At 36.4% G+C, this 19,672-nt stretch overlaps 1 protein-coding gene across 2 annotated transcripts in view; it reads right to left on the bottom strand.

Moving 5' to 3' along the window:
- Nucleotides 1–947: 947 nt before the first annotated feature.
- The window catches only part of LOC106079372 (oviduct-specific glycoprotein-like), a 68,591-nt gene continuing 49,866 nt past the window's right edge, over nucleotides 948–19,672 (bottom strand). Inside the window, exons 1-13 of one of the 2 annotated variants that reach the window (XM_056015945.1) lie at nucleotides 19,003–19,304; nucleotides 17,448–17,787; nucleotides 16,327–16,503; nucleotides 14,693–14,855; nucleotides 13,909–14,002; nucleotides 12,472–12,596; nucleotides 11,997–12,126; nucleotides 10,543–10,728; nucleotides 9,556–9,678; nucleotides 7,786–7,923; nucleotides 6,342–7,074; nucleotides 5,881–6,162; nucleotides 948–3,118 (exon numbers count right to left, since the gene is read on the bottom strand). In XM_056015945.1, coding sequence (XP_055871920.1) covers nucleotides 2,925–3,118; nucleotides 5,881–6,162; nucleotides 6,342–7,074; nucleotides 7,786–7,923; nucleotides 9,556–9,678; nucleotides 10,543–10,728; nucleotides 11,997–12,126; nucleotides 12,472–12,596; nucleotides 13,909–14,002; nucleotides 14,693–14,855; nucleotides 16,327–16,503; nucleotides 17,448–17,493 — 2,391 coding nt within the window. In that variant the 5' untranslated portion in view covers nucleotides 17,494–17,787; nucleotides 19,003–19,304 and the 3' untranslated portion in view covers nucleotides 948–2,924. Of the gene's footprint in view, nucleotides 3,119–5,880; nucleotides 6,163–6,341; nucleotides 7,075–7,785; nucleotides 7,924–9,555; nucleotides 9,679–10,542; nucleotides 10,729–11,996; nucleotides 12,127–12,471; nucleotides 12,597–13,908; nucleotides 14,003–14,692; nucleotides 14,856–16,326; nucleotides 16,504–17,447; nucleotides 17,788–19,002; nucleotides 19,305–19,672 lie in introns of those variants that run through there. The other variant, XM_056015946.1, reaches the window with a different exon arrangement.

Here is a 19,672-nt window from a genome sequence, read left to right as displayed (position 1 = left end):
GGTGGACTTGCTGGAAAGGCTACCACAGTACCACTAGTTAATTAAGTAATTTGTATTTTTTATATTTTTTATTCTTGCTTTGTCAGGTTTTGTCAAGAAATAAGTGTGCAAAATTTCAACTTGATCCGAGATTGTGTGGGGGAGAAATAACGTGCACAAGCGTTTAACCAGAAAGAATGAGTTGATGTTAGCTTTGTAACAAGAAAAAACATAAAAAATAATTTTTTGAAAAGCTTTTATTAAGTGTAATTGTCATGCGCTATGATCTTATATTTTGTCTGGGCCAGTTGGAAAAGGCGAAAGAAGCGAAGGGGGATAGATGGAGGGTACCTGAATGTTACCGTGAGCGCTTGAAAAAAAAATGTTCTACTTGAATGGAAACTCAGGGCTCAAGCCTCCTCAAGAAGACTAATTCAATTTATACCACAACATCGGTCAAGTACAATTTCTTTTCCTTGTTAGACACACAAAAAAAAAAAGAATTACTTAAATGTAATAAACTATTTGGTTAATTTAAAAAAAAAAAAATTGATTCTTGTTTTGTTAAGTGCAAGAAACATTTAAGCGAAATTTCAACTTGATTTGAGATTGGGTGTGGGAGAAATAACGTGTACAAACTTTTACCAGACAGACAGAGTGACATGATATATGCTTTGTAAAAATGCTTTAAAAAAACTATGATTATCTAAGGGAAGAACCAATAATTCTACTATAGAAAACAAAATTAATTACCACTAATTGATTAAACTTTTTGAATTGATTCATGATTTGTCAGGTACAATGAATGGGAAGTGGAAGAAAAACATGTTTAAATTTTTTTGTCCTAACAGACAGACAGAGTGAGTGAGTGAGTGAGTGAGTGAGTGAGTAAGTAGCTTTGTAATAAATAAATACAAGAAACGTGGTTTGGTATAGATAGATTTATTAAAATATAATTTTATATAACAATAGTAATATTTCTGTTGCCATCTCTCTCTCTCTCTCTCTGTCTCTCAAACTACATTTTAAAATGTACAATGCAAGCGCCATTTTTATTTTTGTGAGTATCTTAACTTTTTAAAATAAAAAAAATAATTTGTTATTGTCATAGGGAGAGTAGGAAGAGACCATTCTGCTAGTCATCTGATTTAATTGAAAAAAACAATTACTGACAGGCCAAATTGATAGATAGCGTAATTATTAATCTCGGATTAGTCAATTAGTCAACATAACTAACAGACTTACAAAAAGAGCAGCAAACTACGATTGATTGGATGATGGACAATACTGATTGGCTGGAATGAATGACTGAACAAGTGAGAGAGAGGCTAAGCTAACAGTTTAGTAAATGACTACCAACTGATTTGCATGCATCGTTCTCTCTCTTCCTTTAGTTTGCTTGCCAAAATTCTCAGTATCCCGTTCAGACCTTGCGATGTATGGAGGCAGATGATGTAAAGCTCATCTGTTTTTATAGCCGACGGTTAACGTGGCTGTCAAAAGGCCAGCACAACGACCAACCATTTTTAATTTACAAAGAAATGGCATTTTTTTTAAACACTAGAATTAGGTGGACAGAGACATCCCCGAATCAAATCCAAGTCTTCAAAGAGATTTGAACTTCAGTTTTTTTTATCATTCGACCGCCACGCCCCTAGCCAAAATACTAATGTGAGCAAAATATCAGATGTCAGGTAAAGCTTTCAACAACTTTGTATACATAAATACAATCGAACAGCATGTTGAATTTGAACAGCAAATTGACATTTGAACAACATATTTACATTTGAACAGCATAATTACATTTGAACAGCATATTTTCATTTCAACAGGATATTGACATTTGTACAGCATATTGACATTTTTTACAGCATATTGACATATTTATAAGTGTAGTTATTAAATTGAGCTTCATTAACAATAACAACTCACACACACACAGAATTAGGTGCCTGAATTAACAATAATTAGGTGAACCACACACTTTGACACTTAAATGCATCCTGTGGAAAGGTTTAAGACTAAGACATTAAATGCGCTCCAAGAAAGGTTTAGTGAGACATTAAATGTCACAACGAGGGTTATTTGGTTTAGACAACTTACTGCGCCCAAAGTTTATAATGTAGGACACTAAAATACTTAAAGTTTTTATTTCTTTTCCTTTTTTTTGTCAGTTGCACCCATCTCACCCCCCTTTTTTTAATTTGTTAAAGGAATTAACAGATAAAGGAATACGTCACCAAAGAATTGTTGCAGCCAAATCCCTCAAAATAAACATTAAAGGAAACAATACTAACAGAGGGTCTTCTTCCTGTTTCATTCCACTATACCGTTCTCATCCAGGAAGTCATTCCACTATACATTTCTCATTCATACATTTTATGTATGTATTTATAATCTCTTAACATTTCAAGACTTGGAAGTTGAAACATTTTTGTTTGAAGAACTAAAATATCAAATTCCAAACTTTCAAAATTCTTTGGACGTTTATATATAAATATACATATATATATATTTATAACAATCAAACATTCTCTCGCCGTAAATGAAAAATATATAATTTATCTATTAGATCAAACAGGTTATGAAATATTCATTTTTACGTACATTAAGACATCTTATTGAAGCAAGATTGCGTGACCGGATGTTTGAGCCGGATGCAAAGTCTGTTGCCTTGGAGACCGGTCGCATGAATAGCTTATTGAGCTGCATACAATAATGACTATCCTCCGATGTACCATTAGCAGATTTGCAGATGCCCTTCAGAAGAGAGGATATTACATCCGATATGATGTTCTCGTCGAGATAAGACGACCAGGATTAGATCCCTTTGCTTTAACGTCTGCTGGGCTTTGCAGGCTGTGACCTCAAGGTCTTGAGCAAATTCAGAAGCTAGTTCTTTAAATGAACAAAATATTTTGTGTATCTACCAGGTCGGTCTAGGCTCAGTGCGGGCAGGTCACGTCTGATGCGTAGTTGCAAACGTTTAGCCGGCTGTCAAACTTCGTCCCTGCCGGACAGGCCATAACAGGAGGCGGGAAGTCCATCCAATTGCCGGGCAGGCACATGATGAAATGATCACAAGACAAAGGGTCTGCGAACGTCCCGACGCCTCGTTCTCGACACACTTCTTGTCTCACTGTTGACAAACACAAGATATACATTGAAACAAACATTACACAAATATAAATGACGCATAAATAACATATATATAATAGTATAAGTATATAGTATATAATATCATTTTAGGAATTCGACGAATATATTCGAGGTTTATATACAATAAAGTTTCCCTTTCAGACCTTGCGATCTTTAGGGCAGATGATGTAAAGGTCATCTTTTTCTGTGGACCACGGATAACGAGGATGCCATCTAGCCAGCACAACGACCAACCGCCTTTCCCCAACTAATGTCAGGTACCCATTAAATCTGGGGGAGACTCCGAAATTAAAAATCTCAGTCTTCACCAGGATTCGAACCCAGATATATATAGATACACACTTTTAAATATCAGCTTAGTTAGCATTTGCAATTATAGATTTATGGTCACAGGGCCGGCCTTAAGTAATTGGAGGCCCTAGGCGACGTGAAAAGGGTGACCCCAAATTAAATTGAAAACAAAAAAAATAAAATAGAAAAATACGCTATAAATTAAAAACCTTCCTGTATCTAAATCGACAATGGAGTTCAATAGTTATGGCGCCGATAGCATGAATATACTTTATGGACGATTCATGATCACCAGACAAGAAATAACGTTTCGGCATCTCTCCCCCCCCCTCCCAAAAAAAAACAAAACAAGAAGTTTTAAACATTCGCGAATAAACCTTGAATCATAGTACTGACTTAGAGCTGGGATAGTACGTAGATATTGAGCCATTGTTAGGTTTGAGATTTGATCGGAAGCCCTAGGAGGCTGCTTAGTTTACCTATGCCTCAAGCCGGCCCTTCTGACCCTAATCGAGGCAATCGTATCAATATAAATAAATCTTCTAGATTCAAGGTGCATCCACTTTTTCTTAAAAAATAAGACGATTCTTGTTGTCAGAAGGCAGTAAGACTCGGTTAAAGAAGACTACAATGAATTTTGTTTCTTTTTAACGAATCTCAATCCTAGCAGCGAAAAGAATAACTTAAAGCTCTTTATATAATAATAATAATAATAATAATAGTAATAGCAATAATTTCTATGTGGATAATGTTAAGGGGACTGGAAGGAATTTTGTTTCCTTTAAAGAAGCTCGTCTCTGGCAGCGCCAGCGAATGATTATTGCCATTGGTTTATTTTGAAAATAATAATTATAAAACATTGTCTTGGTTTATAGACATAGAATAAAAGTCGATAGGTAGCTGCGAAGACCAAACTGTGATCTAGATATTTTGTAACACTCACACGAAGAATGCCATTGTCTGTCTGGGGCCATAAAGATCTTAACCACAAAATAATCTGTCCAAGCTGAAATCCTTGCAATAAATCTCTCTCTCATTTGCTTTTACAAGCGACCTTTACAATTGAGACCAATCCTTTAAAGATTTCATGCTAATCATCTTCTTAGGCATTGACTCTTGGGGAGCTCCCCACCACAAGCCTATCTGAACAACTGTTCTGTCTGTGATGGACCCAAGCAGATGCAATTAGTTTCAAGGCTTAGCCCCAAGACGCTCGGGTAGGAGGCGAATCAAAAGGTCGTGTAAACTCCCCCATATTTCTTTTTTCTCTGTATCACATTAGCCGTGCGTGTTTCAACCATAAAACGGTCCCTTGAGGAAAGGCGTTTTTATGATGCCATGGTTGTGGGACGCTCTTTCACCCCCCCCCCCAGTGCAATGGCCTCTGTTCTTGGGCACCCTTACGCCGGGCGCCATGTGGATACTGAATAACATTGCCCGGGAGGATTCTATAGGCCCTATATGTCTGGTCACTAATAATGTTTATTGTCAGAATGTTCATCTATTTACTCATCTATTCAGATATTTGAAAGCTAGCAAGAGATAAATTAAGAGAGCATAATTTTTTTTTTTTTTTTTTTTTTTTTTTTTTTTTTTATATCACATAAGTTATTATTGCGGAATTTAGAATTAAAAAAAAAATTAAAATAATGCAAGTGCAATACATTTAATAAGCGTTATAAGGTACAGCTCATAATCTTTCACAATTTATTATTCAGTGTTGAGACAAGCTAGCACTAGATTGGAACCCTCAAGAAAGGATCTTCATCATTGGGTGACGCGCCCCACGGGTTGAAAAACGCGGCCTTATTGTAACCCAAAAAAATATTTCATTTATGGGTCTGATCAGCGTAGGTATCGTCAGTTAAAAGAGAAAGAGTTAAAAGAGGCCGTACATTGTCGTGACTTTCATGAATGTCAAGGTTGTAGGCTAACTTAAAGGTCAATGATGCTGACCTACATAAAACTAACAAAAGAGCGCTGCTAAAGTCCCTCCAAAGAGATGTGTTAGTGGCCCCATGTTCCCATAGTACACAGGATTACATCAGATCAATCAGGAAGTGTGGACAGGGCCGGCCCCTACGAGAAGTGAATTGGGTGGCCCCAAATGAAATGGAAAAATAATTAAGACCTAAAAAATACGCAATGAATTAAAAAACCGTCCTGTATCTATACCCACTTCAACAAATAAATTTAATTCATATAGCGCAATTTACCAAAGAGTTCCGTAAGCTTTTTAATTATATTCGTAACAGCCTATTTTTCAGGTCAGGTTATTTCCCTTACCTTATCAACTTCTGAGTATACGTACATTTATTATGGGTATCCCGTTCAAAGGACGTCATATAAGGTATGTTAAGTATACTAGATCTGGTTTTCCTAAGACATAGAATTAGTGGTCTAATTAACGTCAAGGAAGATCTAGAGATAAAAAAAAACGTCGATCCTTACCAAGTACAGACTTGTTCGACATAATCATCTGCTGTGATCTAGCCACCATCAGGCCAGGTGGGGTACTTCTTCTTCGTGACCAAAAGTCATTTGCCTTGTCACCAGAGCCACCTTGATTGGCCCCGTCTCCATTTTGTATCTGGTGTGACGGATTGCCTGCAGCCCACCAGCGGTGATTTCTGTTGTTCAATGAGCTGATCACGTAGTAGCCATCTTTGGCGGGAAGCTCTAAAGCCTTCACCTTGACCTCATTTCTGCTATGTGGTGAGGCGATATAGACGGCTAGAATAATAAAAAAAAATTATCTTAATGTTGTATGTTCCTAAAAAAACAACCTTTTGTATTTGCAAACTTTGTTTTTTTATTTTCTATTAAACTAAATACCTTATTGGCAAATACTGTATATCAAAAGGCTTGAAAAAAAGACATGACCATATGCAGAGATGTAAAACAATTCTTACCGTAATTTTGACTCTGTCTAGCCTCTTCTTGTTTCCACCACATGGTATTGGAGGACTGTCCACGCTGTGCCCCGGAAGCGGATTTGGTTTTAGCCTTTGACCTGTCTATCGGATATGGACGAGCCCACCACACTTTTGACTGAGCTCCCTTGTTACTATACTTGGAAGAATCTACCACCGGCTGTTCAGTGAAGGGCAATTCTGTGGTCTCAGTTAGCGCTGGCTTTATCCAGTAAGGTGTTCCATGGATCAGATTCTTGGTCTTGTGCTGTAGTAAGGCAGAAGATTCTTGAAGTTTGATCACTGGTTTGGATTTGGGCATTTCCGGAGAAGTGTTTTGATGCCCTTTTTCTTCAACGGTTTCAGCACTGGGCATCTCCTGTAAACCAATTTGATGAAGCCAGCCAGGAGCTTGAGTAGGTCGAAGAGAAGTCGAAAAGCTCTCGGTCGAGGAAAAAATTTCGACGTTCTTAAGGCGATGCTGTCGTGACGTTGCTGATGGTTTGTTCAGGGGCCCATTCTTGTTTTTGCGGATGATGCTGTAGTTGAGAATGACCTCAGGAACTTTTACTTGGTCAGGGCTCGGGCTGCTTCTGGTCTTTGAATTGGAGACGCCCTTTGAAAGCGACATGCCACTAGGCTCGGGCGTGGTGTTTAACCGAACAAGTATCTCTTCCCTATTTCTTTGATCTGTTAGCAGAGGCGTTACTCTCTCACGTGCGGCAGTCTGAGACTAAACAGAGACAGAAATGACACGTAAATGTTAGAAGCAGGATTAAAAGGTCCGAATTTCGTTCTCTATTTAAAAGAACATTGAATAATTATTAAAATTTGGTAGATAAACAAGTACAAAAGAAAAATTACAGCTAGAAACACAGCAGCAATGATTGAATCACACAGATAAAAAACGCAATTGAAATAAATAACTAATAGTTAAACAAAAGTGAAGTCAAATCAGTATTAGCTGTTGTTAAAAATTCGGTACCAGATCTAGTTTGTGATATGCAGTAAGAGCTTCACCTTAAAGTGGCACCTTTTTGAATTGGGATATTTTTGAAAATATACATCTCAAATCTATGATATGACAATGAAAATTATCACAGAGGCACTTTTATTTTTAATCGTAAGGAGTATTTCTAAGTAATCAAAGTTTACTAGATCTAGTTCCTAGTTCTTTAAGATGACACTTTTTCAACAGTTGCTAGACTGTTTTCTGATTCTCATCTCAGACCGATCATTTACATGCAAGATCACTAGGAGACTGAGAGTCTCTGAGCATAAGACCACGTAGATCTAAATATACTAATGACTATTTTGATTTAAACTCTGGTCTTGTGATTGAAAATCGCGTTCTTTCTACCGACCATCAAATCATATATATCACATAAAGAAGATAATAAAAAATGAAAGACATCGAAGACTAGATTGACATGTTCTTGCTTACCACTGGACCATGTCCTAGCGCGTCCACCAGGGTTGAAAGGAGAGGGTACTGGCCCTGACCACACGCACCATTGAAGTCATCCATCTCTACTGACCAGACGAATGCTCCACCCACATCTCTTTTCATTATGTTGGCAGCCTGTTAAATGTATAAATCCATTTGTTTATATTTCTTCTTTTTTATTTTGTGTTCTAAAAATTAACCAAACTTTCGGAATTGATGTCTTAAGGACCATCTTTTTGAACTCAAAAATCTCTTAATGGAATATCTTGCTAATTTATTACTGTTTTCATAAATGCAATATTAAACCTATTTCTCTCTACATAATGTGCCATTGAACTCATGATTGTCCTGATAAGTATTTAGTGTTGTTCATTACAAGCTTATTGCAATCCCATAATGAATTATTAGGAATCTTGTGAAAATCATGCATTCTCAATTTGAACTACTCTCAAGGACTCCATTGCATTTACAAAAGTTGCCATGCCCACTACATAATGTGCTATTAAATTTAGAAATATTTCATAGTATACTTTGTAATGAATAAAAAGCATATTGGAATTCGACAAAAAAAAATCAGTACTACTGTTCAACCACAAGTGTTATTTTTCATTATTACATCAATTATTATGCCCCTTTTTTGGATCTCAAACTAGATCAATTATTATGTCCCTTCTAAGGATCAAATACTGAATTGGTTATTATGTCCCTTTTATAGATCATACAATGGATCAATTATTATGTCCCTTTATGGATCGTACAATGGATCAGTTATTATGCACCTTTTATAGATAATACACAGGATATCAATTTATTACAACTTATATATTCTGAAAACACACGAGGGGCCATGACCTGGACTTTTGTATGGTGGACGCTGCCAAGCCCTGAACTAGCTTTTAAAACACAGTGCAGGCCGAGCGAACTGCTACTCAAACAATAGAAATGAAACAACAGGTATTTTGGATACTTTTTTTTTAAAATACGAAGCTTATATTAAGCGTTATTATATCAATTAATTAGTCATGTAATTAAATTTGTAATAGAGCTAGACTGACAATAATGAATCTGCGCTATTACTACTGTTACTACTACTACTACTTAGTTGTTTTTGTTTAGCGCAATTTTTAGCTTTCTCAATACCTATGATCCTATCACTTGTCTGGACCAGTTAGGAAAAGGGTGGGGTATCTGGGTGAATGTTACGGTGATCACTTTTTAAAATAATTTATATAAAAAGTAAATTAACTAATTGTTAATTTTTTTTTCATTGATTCTTGTTTTGTCAGGTAAAAGAAATAACTGCACAATTTCAATTTGATCCGAGATAAGGTTTGGTAGAAATAACGTGTGCATAATCCAGACAGACAGACGGAGTGACTTGATAGAAGCTTTGTAAAAAATGGTTGGAGTGCTGGGTCGATTAAAGCACATGAGGCGCCCTGACCAAGACTGCCCACCGCGGAGGCTGCCAAGGCCTGAACAAGCTAAACTTTGACTCGCGGTGGCCCCGCTACGAGGAATTGTCTCATATTCCTTTTGATTGCCCCAGACTCTATCTCAATGGGTCTAGGAAGCCACAAGCTCTTGACTATTAAAGTGACATACAAACACTACAACAGCAGGCTTTCTGTCCAGGGCTTTGGAAAGAGAAAAATTGAGCATCTCACTTGAATGGAGTTTGATGATGATTACGAGAACTCCAAAATCGGATATATCCAGAAGGTTGAACAAAGAAAATAGTATGCCCAAGAAAGAACAGAGTATTACCTTAAAGGCCATACTCCTTCTGTCTTCATAGCCCACCCACTGGTTACCACTGTAGGCGTAAGAGACCATCTGGTCGTCTATCCACTCTTGTTTCCAGCCCTTGTCTCTTAGATTCATGCAGACCTGCGAATTAGTAAACATAAACATAAATGATTTTTAAATTTCTATTAGATAAAAAGTAAGGCGAGTGATTTCAATTCCGTATATAAAAGGTGAGAGAAAAATTGTACGAGGCTACCTTACACGCATATATAGATTTAGCTGGTGTGTCTGTAAATACTGAATAAATAGACCAATAGAAATATTTGTTGAATTGCTTGACGTCTCCACGGTTTCCTTGACAATATCATAACCTTTTAATTCCTAGTATTAATACAGTTTGATTTACAAAAAAAAGACGATCATTATTTTAATTATTTAGAAATTCAAACATACAAAATTTATTTGAGAAATATTTGCAAGTGTGATTTTTTAAAAAGTCTAACTAATGAACTCCGGCAATGGCAATCACAAAGCATTTCAGATTGTACTATTTCTTTTTTCAAACTGATTTCTTACTTAGAAGATAAGTTTTTAAACTCTTATTTTTTGTTTGTTTGAGGAATAGAAAGTTTTCTTTCAAGATCTGAATGACTAAAGCAGGTTTTTAGATAGAGGCAAATTAGGTGACCGTCTTTGATCCCTATAATGGGGCCTGCCGAATTATTTATTTACTTTATTACCAAGCAGTCTACAAGCATTCTACAACTTGCATGTCTCTATAGTGAAGACCACCTCGTCTCATAGTTCAATAATAATAAAACACGAAACAAAACAAAATGTGTAATTTAAAACATTCTAATCTAAGGGAAGTAACTTGTGTACCCAAACTATGAGTTTTTTTTTTGTTACAGAATGATATTAAAATAATAGGGCTCTCCAACCCGCCTTCACCGTCGTATCACTATTGTAAGTACCAGGGTAATCTAGTATCATCTACATTCTTACCTCGTAATAGGCGAGAATTCCCGATTCTTTAGTGTACTGTCCCATTTCGCCACCACCAATAGCTGGAGCGTGTACGCCATGTTTGGAAGCGTCAGCCAGAGTAAACGTCATCCCGTATGTGGGAATTCCCACGATAAGTTTATCTTTGGAAATGCCCGCTGACAACCAATAGTCAATAGACCATTCCTAGATACAAATAAAAGGATATTGGCTCAAGTAAATGGTAATATTGCACTATTTCTTTTCTGATACCTACAGATTGTATTCATGTTGTAAGATTGCAAGAGATATAGACATTCTTTGTAGATAATAAAAAAAAAAAAGACAATAATATTATCATCATCTCTTCCTGTGGATCCGTTAGGGGAGGTCGCTTCAAATGCTCCCACCCCCCACCCCGCCTTTCTATACTAGGCACTCTTTTTCTTCTCCACTCATTCTCGCCCCACCCCAGTGCGTAGCAAGGGATTTGGGGGCCCAGGAGACTCTTTAAGGGCCCTTGAATTTTGACCTTCGACATGACATGAGATATGCACTTAATAGATATATGTCTAATGCTTGGAATACATGCATTATGGTCAATAATTTACATAACACGAACAGCAAGATAACAAGGCATTGGCTTAATATATAAAGAAAAAAAAGTGTTGGACACTCTTTGGAGGACCCCCCTCGAATATGTGTCCGGGGAGATTTTCAAATTTGACCCTCCCTCGCCCCACTCCCTTACTCCAACTCATTAGGCAATAGTAATGTTTTATAGCTTAGAGCAATGTCAGATGGTGATATAAATCCCCATTGGAAGTATATTTCTTAAAGTAGCTTTCACTAGGTAAGAAGATTGCTAATTCTATATTAATAGGTTGAGCAGTTAAATGAAGATTAAAATTACCGTTACTTAAATATTACTCAAGTAGCTTTTCATAGGTAAAAGGCATATACAGATGATTCTAGATTATTTGGTAATTGTAATGTAGTCGCTCTTTTGATATTGTTATCACTATTAGAAAACACAATTAAAGAAAACTATATTGTCCTTTACATATGTTTAATGATTTGAAAATTAGAAAATTAAAACGAATCTTTTAATATCCATACTCTACAGCTACGTAAAAATAAAGTTGTATGTAAATGTTTTAAGATTACCTAATTCTGTTTCATTTTTATAACCCAGCTAGATTTTAAAAGCCGTTGAGGGAAGAAACTCTTTCTTTTTCAGCATTGATTAAAGATACAATAATCTCCCCTGATGTGAACGATTTAATGTTCCCACCATTCATGTACATAATGAAGTTTTATAGCTGACTTGAGGAACTTTCTAATTCGCTCCAGAACCATAGTCGATTGCAAGATGTATCCAATTTTAGTTAAGGATATCGGAAATTTGGAATATTCTTCCAGTACAGCCAGATGGACAATACAATACAAAACAACTCATGTTCTAGTGGTCGTACCTGGTACAGCTGCGACTTCTCACCATACTTAGGGTCATCTTTGTGAGGGTAAAGTCCACTGTGATGGCCAGTCTTCTTTTCCCACTGACCATGGTAGTTGTAAGTCATAAGTAGCATAAAGTCAATGTAGCTGAAACACACACACACACATACATACACAGAGTTATTAAACAAGAAAGCAGGAAAATAGAAATGGCTAACCAAATATGTATATAAGTCAAAAGTGCACTATTCTATATATTTTTATATATAATTATATAACTATATATATAACTAGTTGGATATGACCCGCGGGCCTTAGTTTGGATATTGCTGATCTAGTGAATTGAATTTAGATCTATGTCAAACATTGAGCCACATGACACCCTCGTTAACCGTGGGCGGCAGAAACAGATGACCTTTACATCTGCCCCACAAGGTCTGAAAGAGGAACTTTACTTTTTTACTTGAAAATTTTTGAGCTAATTTAACTTACTTTATTATCTTATAAGGTTCATAGCTCTGGTCAATGTAGTAAGTACCAGACGCCGTGGCCAGAGTCAGAAGAAGTTTCTCTCTACCCGTCTCCTCGGATTCTTTCTGGAAAGCTTCGTAGAGTCCCTGCAGTGTCAATAACATGAAATGTAAATAAGTCTCTCTACAAACACGTGGAATGTTCAATATTTGCATGTTTTATAAAACGATCTCTCGAGAAAATCGGGAAAGAAATTTCGTTTTTAAGACCTGAATTTCATAGAATGAGATCAGATATTAAAGGCATCCACTAGGAGGACCAACTAGATCTAGTGGCAAGGTAAATAAGATTTATATGTGCTTCTGCCATGCTAATATGAAAAAAGGTAGCACACAGATCTAATATTAATAAAAAAACCACTGAACCATAATCTTCAAATTCTAAAACAAAACCTATTAAAATACTCAGAAAGACAAAAAAATAAAGGCACATCCCTCATTTCTTTATTGTAGACACCGATGACAAAGTGTGCCCTGCTTGTAGTCTATTGTTGCTTTCACAGGAAGCCAATGAGTCTTGTTTTCCGTAGGACAAATCCTGCAGCGATGTTCGATGCAGTTTGACGATTTTGTCATCGGGTTTACCTTCATGCCTTTTATGCCACACAATATAAATGGGCCAGTTTGTTTTTTACATTCCATGCTCCAATTGAATATCATCTATATCTAGTTTACTTGACCAGTCTTTTATACAACAGATACGCCGTTCGAAGACGTTTCGGGGTCCTAGGCATGTAACGTAGAGTGTAGAGCGTAGTGTAGAGAGTAGATGTCGAATTATTTATTATGCTTCAGAATACCATCTTCTGTCGTTATTATCAGCTACTACTAACAGTACGCTATAATCAAATATACGGGACAGTAAATTGTAGACTATTTGCAAACTCTGGCAGGCTTAATTGGCAGTAGGGGCTCTAACCGATTGCCTGATTTTCCCATAGCTAGAAACGCCCTTGCAAGGGTGTTGTTTGCGTATGTTTAGCTTTTCTAGGGTAAAAAAAGGGAAAACTCTAGCAGGGCAGTAGGGCTTCTAACCGATTGCCTGGTTTGCCCATAGCTAGAAACGCCCTTTCAACGGTGTTATTTGCGCATGGTTTAGCTTTTTTTAGGATAAAAAAGGGCGCCATCATTCACCTATTGAGTACATGTAAAAACATGGAATATTTACTCATTTACTCTACCTACATCTACTTTTTTTTCCAGTAATCTAGAGTGCGGAGCTAGATTTAAAGAGCATTGCTGTGCAAGACTTTGTTTGTAAATATATGGCATTTATATACAACGACAACATAATCTTAATAGATTGACCCTTTGGTTTATTATTAACTAACAAGGAAATCTGTATGTTCGTTAAAATTTACACAAAGCTGTTTGTTTTTTTTTAAAAAAGGATGCAAACCTTCATCAAAGCTGTAAATCTATATTTATCTTCTGATGGACTTCCTCTAGTGGCTGGGAATTCCCAGTCCATATCAAGTCCGTCAAATCCGCGCCTGTTGAAGAGAATTAAGTAAAAAAAAAATGAAAGAAATATTTGCTACAAACTTTATGGAAGAATTTTATACATGGAGGAATATCTAGCTAGTGTATCCGGTTTAAAAAAGGAAGCATGGATAAGCGTTTTATTTTGTTTTTAAATGTAGTTTATAAGATAATTTTTTGTGCACTTTTTAGCCCTGCTGAATCCAATTTGTAAGTTCTTCCATTTGTAACAGAAAATTATTTTAATAAGAAGGAAGCATTAGACTCTTACTCTAGGACTTGCAGATTATTTAAAAAAAACGCAATTAAATAGCAGTGGTAAAGAAGAATTGTTACAAAGACCAACGTCCAAGGATTGAAATATTGTTGCAATATAAGCTTTATTATTATTTTATTTCTTGGTAACAGTGAAGTTTGATTTAGCGTCCTTGACATTGTTTAGTTGAACTCGACAATCTCCACTTCATGTGTTGGAGCAATGCAGTACGTCATCCAGATATTCAAAACAATGTTTACCTATTATTTAACCAAAAATGAAAAACACATTCCGCAGTCGTTCTATCCCTTTTTATTCTGACAGGTCTTAAAAATTGTAAAAAAAAGTTATAAATACACATTTAAAATCTCTTTTAATTTACTAGTTCCCCATTATAAAGTAATGTCAGAACAGTGGATGAGTCAAAAGTACAGTGTCTACATACTTTCTGATATACTTAATCACGTTCCTAATCCATGTCGCTCTAGTTTCCTCGGTCTTGATCATTGGAAGGAAGGGTTTGGATCCTATTTGCCAGCCTCCCACTGCCAGAAGTACTTTCAATGAAGGATTGGCTTTCTTCAGGGCAAGGGTTCTGGCGTAAAGACCTGTTGTTGACATTAAGACATAACTTGTTAATACATAGCATATAGTCGAACATAACAGCTCTACAATTATTATAGCTTTTATATAGCGCTACTTTCATGCTTATAGCATGCTCAGAGCGCTGTGGTACAATCTCTTATGTGGACCAGTGGGGGAGGGGTTTCTTGGAGACGTTTTTCGTGCTGCCTTTAGGCGCTTAGTAAAGACAACTCTGCTGGAGTCGGGTGTCGAACCTCAAGCCTCCCTACATAGGTAGCAATGCCAAGCCAAGTTCAACGATCACGCTTCCCACATCACATGCTCAGGCTACTTCTCCCAAGCTAGATTGTTACCCAATAGTTGTAAAGTGTTTGTCCCAGCATTTGGAATAAGAAATTTGTTAAACCTATACTTGCTAACATACAAATGACGCAATAATGCTCATGAAGTGAAGAAGCTATCAGGGAAATCTACCTCATATACAAGTGATCTCATTTCAGTGGTTAAATTTCAACTATTTAAAAGTAACCCTTTCAGACCTTGCAACCTATAGAGCAGATCATCTGTTTCTATGACCGACTGTAAACGATGGTATCATGTGGCCAGCACAACCACCAACCGCCTTTACTTTTCCCCAACAAATATCAGATACCCATTAGAGCTGGGTGGATGGACTCAGAGACGACCAAAAAATCCCGGAATTAAAAAAAGAGATTCACCGAGATTCGAACTTGGAAACTCTCGGTTCTGAAGCCGAGCGCTTTATCTTTCAGCCGCTACGCCCCGAATTATTTAAAAGAGTGTAAGCAAATTATATAAAATGTTGTACATTTCACGTAAGATATTCAATTCTATTATCATGAATATCAAGCGCTGGCTCGGACATATTCGCCGGATGGAGGACAATCACATCCCGAAAATCATTCTGTACAGGCAACTCGCGTCTGTCTCACGAAAAACTGTTCGCCCCCACCTCCGTTACGGGACCTAAAAAACTGAACATTGATACTGAACTGACCATTGGGAAGACAAAGCCCTAGACCACACTAGTTGGAGAGAGACGTTGACCAAGAAAGCTATGGACAGTGAAAAAACATGAGCCTCAGCTCTGGAAGAAAAGCGTGCCTTACGAAAAATGGCCGCCTTCTCCATCACCTCTGGCCATCTTAACCTGCGATATATGTGGACGGGAGTCTCTCCCAAATAGTGCACCACAGTCACATGAAAAAGTGTTCGCGATGAACCATAGTCTATGACTGAATTAGGCCAATATCACGAACTGATTTATTTCTTTTTATCAATCCATTTGCATAACAAAAGAACTACATCCGTAGCATGATGGAGATCATAATGTTCTTTATGTACAGAACTTCTTAAACATGTAGGATACAGACTACACAAAACAATTACAAGGGTAACTATAGCAGCAACTAAGTTGTTGGTCTACGTTATAGATCTTACAATGAACGCAAAAGTTTCGGTCAGTGGACCTACCGTTTTGACCCAGGTCATTTTTGTTGAAAGGGCGGAGCCCACGTCCGTCGCTGGTGATGTGAACAAAGGCGTATATCAGGTGGGTGCAGAGATGTGGGTTGATATCCTCAGGCAAGAATTTGCCAACACCCTTGCGAGTTTGGGCGAAGCTACTGTAGTAGCAGAAGATGTGTTTCCCTGAGGAGTCATTAGAATGATTACATAATGATATAAACAAAAAAATAGCACAGTAAGCTCAGTACTTTTTGAGATGTGGTGGTCAGAGTGATGTCAGAGATGGGGGCATTACGACAAGTACATTACAAAGGTCAAGAACCAAATAAGTTAAATATGTTATTAAAACCGAAATTCACCCCCCCCGGTTTTCACTAATAATTGAACCTTTCACACCATTGCCAAAGTATTTATAGATGTATAAAGTGCCCTCCAAATTAAAGGACATATATACATGTATCGAAGAGGATTGTAAATATCTAGCGAAATAAGGAGTCACACACAGGGGGAAAATAAGTTACTCATTAGAAATACAATAATAGTGAGAAATGTAGGCGAACCTTGAAAAAAAGTATTAGATTGATCGATTTAGTTTATTGTTTAGTTTTTATTTTATAAATTGTTGGTTATGCACATAACAATGCTTGAAATACAAGGGAGGTAAATGAATATAATGAAAGTAATAGGCAAAGGGAGTGTAATTGGTTAAGAATTAACTGTTTCGCCAATATGTACAGTTTTACACATACATCACAAATGCAAACACTAGAGACAGGTTTACTAAAGTAATTGGACCCAAGAATGACTTGCTAACTAATGTGAACAAAACGGAAACTAAAACTTTATGGCCCTATAACAAGGTCTTTTGGGCTTGCAAAGACCTTCCTACAGGGAACAGTACCAGGAAAAAGATGAAGAGGCAGACAGAGAGAGCGATAGGAAGAGGACATAAGAATGGACGGAAGTGACATCGAAAGAGGCTCTATCCGAGCCCAAAGTCAGAGAGGAATGTAGAATGACTGTTAACAAATCTTGTTCTCTCGGTCCAGCATACTAAGAGATAGGAGAAGGTGACGTTTAAACACACACACGTATATATATTTATACACACAAACACACACACTTACCGAATGTCAAGGCCAGAAGCTGTACAAACATCAACAACAGCTTCATTTTACTGATTTTTTAAAAATAACTCTAACAAAGAAGTGCTAGTCTCAAATCTCCTCTTATGAAGCAAAATGATCTCAGACCTACTGTTGGAGAGACCTTCTCTATTCAAAGACCTTATAGAGTACTATCACAGTTTACGTATTTGAACTGTAAGGCACTTAGAATCTCTGTAGATGAGCGTGTAGTAGATGAGACTACTAATCTCGAGATGGCTGTTAAAAATACTTCACGAGCTAGCGTCTCAATCACAAGTTTTGTCTGTCGCAAGTCTGGCTAATCTAAAAGGTGATTTATCTGAAATAGACAAACATGTATGTGTTAATTTCATCAGAAAGAAAGTTAATATAAGATTTTTTAGTGTCCCTCACATTTTGCTATCTAAAGTCCAGTTTAGGATTAGATCAGAAATGAAAGAGAATTGCGTTTTGCAGTACAATGCAGCCGAGACAGTGGGCAAGGCTTAAAATAGGGATTATCGTATCAAAACCCGATGCAAATGCCACGCGGCCAATCATTTGTTTTATCTACATTATGTTTGCAATATGTATTTTGAGGGTTGGGATATGTTGATTTTTATAGTTCATATTCAATAATCGTTAAAAAAAAGCGTGCCAAGCATTAGTATAGCCCACATTATTTTAAACATCTTTATTACACGATAGGCTCCTAAATATATACTCTAGATTCTAGAAGAACATTAATACCTGTCTGTTCAAAACTTTTTTTTAGCTAAGTTCATTTTAGCTCTCGTGTTTATGTTTGCAATGTTATCACAGCGTCTTGAGCCTACATTTTGTTTGTTCTGAGCGCTCTATAAATTAAATTTATATTATTAACATTATTATTAATATTATGTGATCTTATATGCTCGTGATTGTCGTTATGCAGTACACGTTGGGGCACTACACAAGATCTGTTAACCTTCTTTCTCCATTCTTAACTCTCATTTGTCTTTGAAATAATTTCATTTGGATGTTCTTTCTGAAAATATTGAAGTCTGCCTGGGTGGACCACTTCGGGGGCCGATTTTGAGTTGGTGTTTCCATACAATATATATATATATATATATATATATATATATATATATATATATATATATATATATATATATATATATATATATTTATATATATATAATAAGATAAGATAATATAAGGTTATTTTAATTTATAAACAATTATATGTCATTTTTTACATGTTTTTAATAATCCTTCATATATATATATATATATATATAAAAGATAAGATAAGATAATTTTTATTGATCCAATCAAATGGAAATTCAGTTTGACAACAATTGACAACCTCGCTATGAAATAACGAACAGAAAATGCATAACTAGAGTTAATATTTAATAACAAATGGCGTACACAATAAAACTATATGTCTATATTGTCATTACGTTGTTTATCTAATATAACACAGCTGCTACTTATCGCTACTCTAGAATAGAAGTATTCATAATTTATAATCCATATTGCGAACAAAAAAAAAAAGTCCACTAATCACCTCAGGTACTTTCTGTACAACAGAAGCACTCTAGACAATCACCGAAATCTGCTGATCACTCCAGACAAGACAACAACTGACCAGTGAAGGACAAACCAGGTCCATTTATATACCATGGATTAGAAGGTCCGACGCAGATATTACCCCTCCCCTCCCTAAACCTAAAAAAAAATGTGTTTCTGAAGGAGACAACAAACTAGCTCCCTGGCCCGTCAATGTCAGAGAGTCCCGTCATGTTGTTTAATGTTGTGTGTGCATTGTCAGCGTGACACGAATGGCTGGCATACACTCACCTTCACCCCCTTCCCTAGCCTCCCCCCCCCCACTTCAGCTGTTCGCTCTTAGTTTTTAATCGCTAAGTTGGACTGTGTTTAACACGCTTCGACCTTGATTTTTTTTTTGTTGTTGTCATTGGAAAAAATACAAAAGTTGATTTCACAATTAAGATTTAAAATGTTTTTTTAAAATTCTATCTAAAATATTTCTTTAATTGATTTGTCTCAACATTTTGCAATTATTTATTAATTCATTATCTGCTAGTTACATTCTTTTAAGTCTACTAGAAGGATATCCCCTGCGGCCTGTGGGCCTTAGTTTGGGTAAGAATAGAGAAAGAAGGTTAACAGATCTTGTGTAGTGCCCCAACGTGTACTGCATAACGACAATCACG

Source organism: Biomphalaria glabrata, chromosome 17, assembly GCF_947242115.1.
Source record: "Biomphalaria glabrata chromosome 17, xgBioGlab47.1, whole genome shotgun sequence".
NCBI classification, from domain to species: Eukaryota; Metazoa; Mollusca; class Gastropoda; family Planorbidae; genus Biomphalaria; species Biomphalaria glabrata.
This window is presented reverse-complemented; position numbering and strand designations above follow the sequence as displayed.